Consider the following 6489-nt stretch of genomic DNA (forward strand, 5'->3'; position numbering starts at 1 on the left):
ATTTTTTTAATTTCTTCTTTAGCAATCCTCTTCCTAGGTTTGGTATGTTGCATTTTACTTGGTGTTATTTTTTCTAGCTTTTAAATTTTCATTGCTATAAATTTTTCTATTGCCTTTGCTTTTGTAGGTTTCTGCCAATTATAGACTCCTTTGGTGTTATTTTCAGGGGGTTTCAGGAGGACATAGGAGTGCTTACTACTTCAACTTTAAGTGCAGACTTAGTTAAATTAAAGTTCACCAACAATAAAGCATTGTATTTAACCCTTAATAACACATACGGTCTTCTGTGCTGCGTTCTTTGTGTGTGTGTGTGTGTGTGTGTGTGTGTGTGTGTGTCTTGCATCCTTGAGTATGAAGGATAACATATTTTTCTTGGTTATAAGCAGAAGTGTGTTTATACTACTGAACAGCTGGTGTGATAGGAATTGACCAGTCCAAATGGGTGGTACCTTTATTGGTACACACTGGGCAGCATCACACTCAGAGGATGCAAGCAAAAGGAAGCCACCGGAAGCACAGACAAACACATCATGAACTGGAGCACTAGTTCTGCCATGAATTGTAGTTGCTTTCTTTTGCTTGACCCTGTGCCTTAGTATAAATGTTGGCCTTGACAGAGGGAAGTTTGTGCAGAATAAAGAGATGGCTGAATCTTGGAGAAGAGATGAATTTCAGCTGGGTGGGGTTGATAAACAACAAATAAGTACAGAACAGAAATCAGTAACTGATGTGGCTGGTAAGGCACCCTTTTCTCATGCAGTTTCCCCCTATCACTTCTCAGCTTATGATAGAAGCTAACAAGTGAAGAAAAGACATACTCTTTTAAGAAACCTGCTCATTGTGACTTAGGACTCAGATACACATCCTGGCAATGTTTTCCTTTTTCCAGTTTAAAAGGAAATAGGACATTAATTCAGAATAAGTAAGGAAAAATAAGAGGAAGCTTAGGACTTGTCAGTGTTTATGAATGACGACTATTTGGTGACAATGTTTTCCTTGTTATTCCATCAATGGTCAGGTTGGATTAACACACAAGCGTTTCCTAATTTGTACTAGAAAAACAGATGTTTTCTCACTTTAGGAGCTTGAAATTTTAACATGCAAAGAGTTCACAGACTCACAAACTATTAATAGTACATATGGTAATCTAGAACAACCAAATAGCCTCAGTTGATGAGGAAATTCTCTATTTCATATAAATAACACCATAAGTTACAGAACAATTCCAAATAATACATTTGGAATAAAAAAGTTTTAAAAATCACCACTTGCCACCTCTCATGAAAATAATTGCTTCAAATAAAGATCATTAACAGACATCAAAACTCTTAGTTGGAAGAGAATGAGAACTGGGTGTTCACATGGTGCCAAAGTCTTGTACAAGAATGTGTAATACCTGCTAGAAGATGTTTGCTTTCCAATGGGAAACGCCCAGGAAGGTACTTGCTGGTGCTGAGCCCACCAGCGCAGGGAGTGAGATGGCCTTTCACTCCAAAATAGGTAAGAGTTTCAAAAGAGTTAATGTTCTTCCCAACATGCCCCAGTTGTCCGGAATGAAGATCAGTTTCAGTAATTTATGTTACAATTGCAGAAGTACTGAGAATACTCAGATGTTTAGTTGTTAGCTGGGTCCCTAGCCCCAGCTGTCTTCTAAAATCACCTCCTCTACATGAGTAATTTGAGGTTGCTCTTTTTCATTTCCTCCAGCTCTTCTCCTCTTCCCTCTCTCCCTTCTATCCTATTCTACTTCCCTTATTTTTTCTCTTTCCCTCCTTCCTTTCCATTCTTTTATGTTTCCTTCATTACTAGTCTTTTTAGCAATTCTTCCTTAAAACAACAGAATTGTTCTCTCCATTCAGGCAGAGATAGAGTGACAGATAAAATTCAGGGTTGTTTCCTGCAAGCCTAATTGTTCTTAAAATATAGCTGTTAAAAAAAAAATATATATATATATATATATATATATATACAGCTCTTGCTGAAGCAGTATGTTTATCTTCACATCCCATTCCTCTGTTTCTGTTGCCACATCAGGGAGCTGGACTGTGCCATGTTACGCCGACTAGAGAAGAGGATCCTGGTTGATCTCCCCAGTCACGAAGCCAGGCAGGCCATGATCCACCACTGGCTGCCACCTGTGAGCAAAAGCAGAGCCCTGGAGCTTCGCACAGAGCTCGAGTACAGCGTGCTGAGCCAGGTGGGCTTTCTTGGAGACACTCAAGGGCCAGGAATCTAACGTATAGTAGTCCTGAGATAGTTTTGAAAGGGGCTGCTTCCTTGAGATACTTAGAAAAGATCCCATGTGGGGCTGGGGAGATAGCTCAGTGGTTTAAGTGCCTGCCTGACAAACAGAAGGACCCGAGTTCGATCCCTGGAACCACATGGCAGGAACCCCGGGTGTGCTGTGCAGGTCTGGAAACTGGATGTGGTGACATATGCCTGTAATCCCAACACCAGGGAGGATCACTGTGAGTCTGAGCTGCATAGTGGGATTCTCTATCCAATAAAAAAGACGATCCCATGCTTCCCTAGCAAAGCAGCAGGCCTCTTCATGGAAGAAAGAGCTCCTTTCTGATCACTTGGGAACTTTCAGGCAGCGACAATGGAAGCTGGAGGAAACAGCATGAAATCTAGATTCAGAGAACCTATGGTCAAATGTTAGCCAGTTAATCTCCTGCTAATGAGCTGTGTGAGCCTCACGTTCCCCATGTGTGAAGGGGGTAGTTGATTAAGCTCTAGGTGCACGCCTCTTTAACCCCATTATCATTGTAGACATATTACTTGCTTTGGGAGTATACTTGCACGTGGTGTTCTCTGAATTTCTTCAGTGGTAGAAATGATCTTATTTACAAGAACAAAAAACTCTCTCAAATTTGTTTGGCCTTGGGTACAGGCCTCAATAGTTTAACCTGGATAGTTCCTTCCTCCACCAGCTTTTTATGATGTATTCAGATGGTGTTAGGAAATTATTGCCCTGACATCTAGTTATCCAGACTTGTTAGCAGCATTTTCTCTGGCTTTACTTGTCTGGAGGTTTTCTCGTAGTGTCTGTACATGACACAGAATCTAAATGCTGTTCTGAGAACACACTGGCTACCAGCATTCTGCTTGTTGATCAATGGCTGGGTTTGTGGCTATTTCAGGAGACGGAGGGCTACTCAGGCTCAGACATTAAGTTGGTCTGCAGGGAAGCAGCCATGCGACCTATGAGGAAGATCTTCAGTGCACTTGAAAATCACCAGGCAGGTATGCTTGGGATCCTGGTGAAGATACTCCGGAAGACAAATGTGTTAGCAATCCAACTCTCACCAGCAGATGGAGCCTGGCGCCTGTTTTTGGTGGCCTTTTATACATAGCATATTTGTCCTTTGAATCATCCCTCTTGCACTCAGCTCACTCTTCCTATGGTGTCATTTCAGACTGACTTTGTCCACAGATAATAAACTCCTTAGGGCCTGAGCTTTTATTTCTCTGGAACACACTGATGTTGGGTTGGATCCATGTGAAGCACTATATAAATATTAAATAACATTTGGATAACAATACATTTAAGTCACTTGAGGGGGTGTTCTGGGCTTCAGGGGCTAAATCAGTTGCACATTAAAGAACTTTTTCCACAGCTCTCTTTAGCCTTGCCTTGTGCTGCATTAACAATTAAGAATGCTGCATTATGTATTGTCTTGAAAGAAGGTCTATTAGCCTTTCAAGAGCATTGATCACAACGGGGTTGACTGTTACTATTGTGTTTTTATCCAGAGAGCAGCCACTTACCTGGGATCCAGTTGGATACAGTGACCACGGCTGACTTTTTGGATGTTCTAGCCCACACCAAGCCTTCAGCAAAGAATCTGACTCAGAGATACTCAGCCTGGCAGAGAGAATTCGAGTCTGTTTGAAATCACATTTACTCTGACCTGGCCACTAAGTCAACTACAGAGGTGTCCTCAGTTAATAGTACAGATGGGAAAACATCATGATTGGAACAGAAAAGAGAAAATGATTTCAAAACAGGGGAGTAACTTGGACAATTTTATTTTGTGGAAATAGAGGCTATTTTTATTAATTTTTCATCACAGATGTCAGCAAAATATTGGTGATTTCAGTTAATTTATATGTACTATTACACCAAGCCATGGCTATTTGTCTAACCATTAAGACTCTACAAAATTTTGATGAACAATTTCCTATAGCTTCATTTGTAAACTGGTATCTTCACTCTAAATAAATTTTTTTTTTACAGGTCTAGTCTTGTATTTTTTCATTCAACTCATTCTCCAATCTGTCTGATACCCATCAGTATAGTATGCTTTTCTAAATGGCTACACATAACAGATAAATTTTCAATTCACTCTCTACTTCCTGTGGTCCTGGTGTTCTAAGGAAAAAAGGACCAGAAGACCACCATAGAGTAAGTTGATTACACTGAATTCTTAATTTGAGTTCACATCTTACCCTGGTCTATTGCCATATCTATTGTCCTCAAAACTTTTAACTCAAAACCATGGTTCTGTTTTCTGGAGAATAGTAGAAAGCCTCCATTTTCCTGCCTTGACTAGAAGTAGTTATCTGGTTTCTCAGTAGGGGATGGTTTCTAAGACTTCCATGATTCTATTTACCAACTTTTAACCAATTCCTTACTTTTCAACTCTGCCTCATACCTCTCTTCCACTCCACCTTATGTCTAAGACTTATCTTTGAGGTCATTCTACAGGGTAAAATTTGGTTGTAATTTTTTTTTTTTTTAATGATGAGTTTAGTTCTCAACAGTCCATTTACTTTCCATCTTCCCAATTATCTTCTTGTCCACAATGTCTGCTGTAAAATCCTCTTCTTGGTTGGTCTTGTGCATTTCAAACTTCGTTTTTTTTTTTTTTTTTTTCTTATTTGGAGAAGGATCAACTAACATCATTAATTTATCACAAAGTATCTATTTTTTTTTTCAAGTACATCTAAATTCATATAGGAGGTTGGTAAGTAGTTTAATGAAAACTTAACCCAACATGAGGTATCTTCTTCTAGAGCAGAGGTTAGAATTAAAAGGCCTAGGGGCTGGGGAGATAGCTCAGCAGAGTAAGTGCTTGCCTGGCAAGTGCAAGGTACTGAATTCCACCCAGTACAAAAACAAAACAAAACATAAAACAACAACAGAACACCTCAAAGGCCTATACAACAAGAAACTTGAGCGGAATGAGTAAAGCTGGCTGTAGGAAAAGGCACAGGTGGGGACAGGGTGAAATGCTGAGGGGCAGTTATTCTCTGAAGGGCACATCAGGGATCAGCCTCAGATGAAAGGAAGTGGACCCAACACTGTCAGCATTTCTAATCTTTCTACAAAACCAGGAACTGATTTGCATTTAAACTCCTGCTTCTCAAATGTTGGCAATTAAGCTTAGCCACAGCCTACTGAAATCACATGACTTGTTCCCACCCTTCACTTAGATCACCATGATGGATCATACTTATGTCAGATAACCCCAATCTTCACTTTGACTTTTTCATCATTTGTAAATTTCTCTGCTTTTATTAGGTGGCATCTATGTGTATGTGCTTTACTGTCTCCAAATTGAGCTCCATTGCTAAGGTAATTTATCTCACTGCTATTAAATGGAGCATTGTTTAAGGTGGCACAGGCCAAAATCTACCTGAATCATGTATCTGCTTCGCAAGTTGTGACAACTGTTCCTAAGCACTTGGCTCACTGCGCATGATCTCTTCCATTAGGGGACTTACACAACCAAAAAGTGGAACTTCTCAGGACCCCTTCTTCTGTTAGATATACTTTTATATGCTTCAGCCACTCAACTAGAAGATACACATCACAGGAGCCAGAGCTGTGTCTGCTTGCTGTCTTCTCATGCTTACCCACAGAATTTTTCTTTTCTTTTTTTTTACATTTTTATTGTGTGTGTGTGTGTGTGCGTGCGTGCGTGCGTGCGTGTGTGTGTGTGGCCAGCTCAGCCCACCAGGGGGCGCGGCTGGCTGGCATGTGGTGCTGGGGGATTGAACCGCGGTCCCTGTGCTTTTCCAAGCTTGTTCCAAATAGGTGCTTTAGACCACTGAGCCATCTCTCCAGCCCTTACCCACAGAATTTCATAGTACTAGATTTTCTCAGGCACACCAGCTGGTAAAACAATCTGTATAGATGTGAATGACATGAAGAAAGGTATCCAACGTTACTTGAGAGCTGCGTAGTTTATATTATGATGAATGATTTCTGGTGCTTTGGTGCCTCATTACTGCCCCATAAAGACGGCAACATACTCCTGGCTAGTAGGCCTTGATGACTGGTAAAATTAAAGAAGTCAACAAAGGCCTTGTGTGTTTATGCAGACGAAAGGCCTTTGTGACTTATGCCAAATAAATGTGATAATGCAAACATGGTCCTATGAAAACTGCTAATCAAAAAGGGATTCTACCACTTGAAGCAGAGTGTTTTCATGAAATAGATGAATTCAGTTTTAAGAATTCCTTATTATAGGTGCCCAAGGA

At 40.4% G+C, this 6489-nt stretch overlaps 1 protein-coding gene across 1 annotated transcript in view; it reads left to right on the forward strand.

Moving 5' to 3' along the window:
- Katnal2 (katanin catalytic subunit A1 like 2) overlaps positions 1-5858 on the forward strand; it is a 51869-nt gene extending 46011 nt beyond the window's left edge. The window contains exons 11-13 of the mRNA XM_023713620.1: positions 2035-2197; positions 3144-3246; positions 3757-5858. Of these exons, the coding sequence (XP_023569388.1) occupies positions 2035-2197; positions 3144-3246; positions 3757-3896 (406 nt within the window). The 3' untranslated portion in view covers positions 3897-5858. The remainder of the gene's footprint in view (positions 1-2034; positions 2198-3143; positions 3247-3756) is intronic.
- The last annotated feature ends 631 nt before the right edge of the window (positions 5859-6489 follow it).

The sequence above is a fragment of the Octodon degus genome, unplaced genomic scaffold (assembly GCF_000260255.1).
Source record: "Octodon degus isolate 3935 unplaced genomic scaffold, OctDeg1.0 scaffold00003, whole genome shotgun sequence".
Classification (NCBI taxonomy): Eukaryota; Metazoa; Chordata; class Mammalia; order Rodentia; family Octodontidae; genus Octodon; species Octodon degus.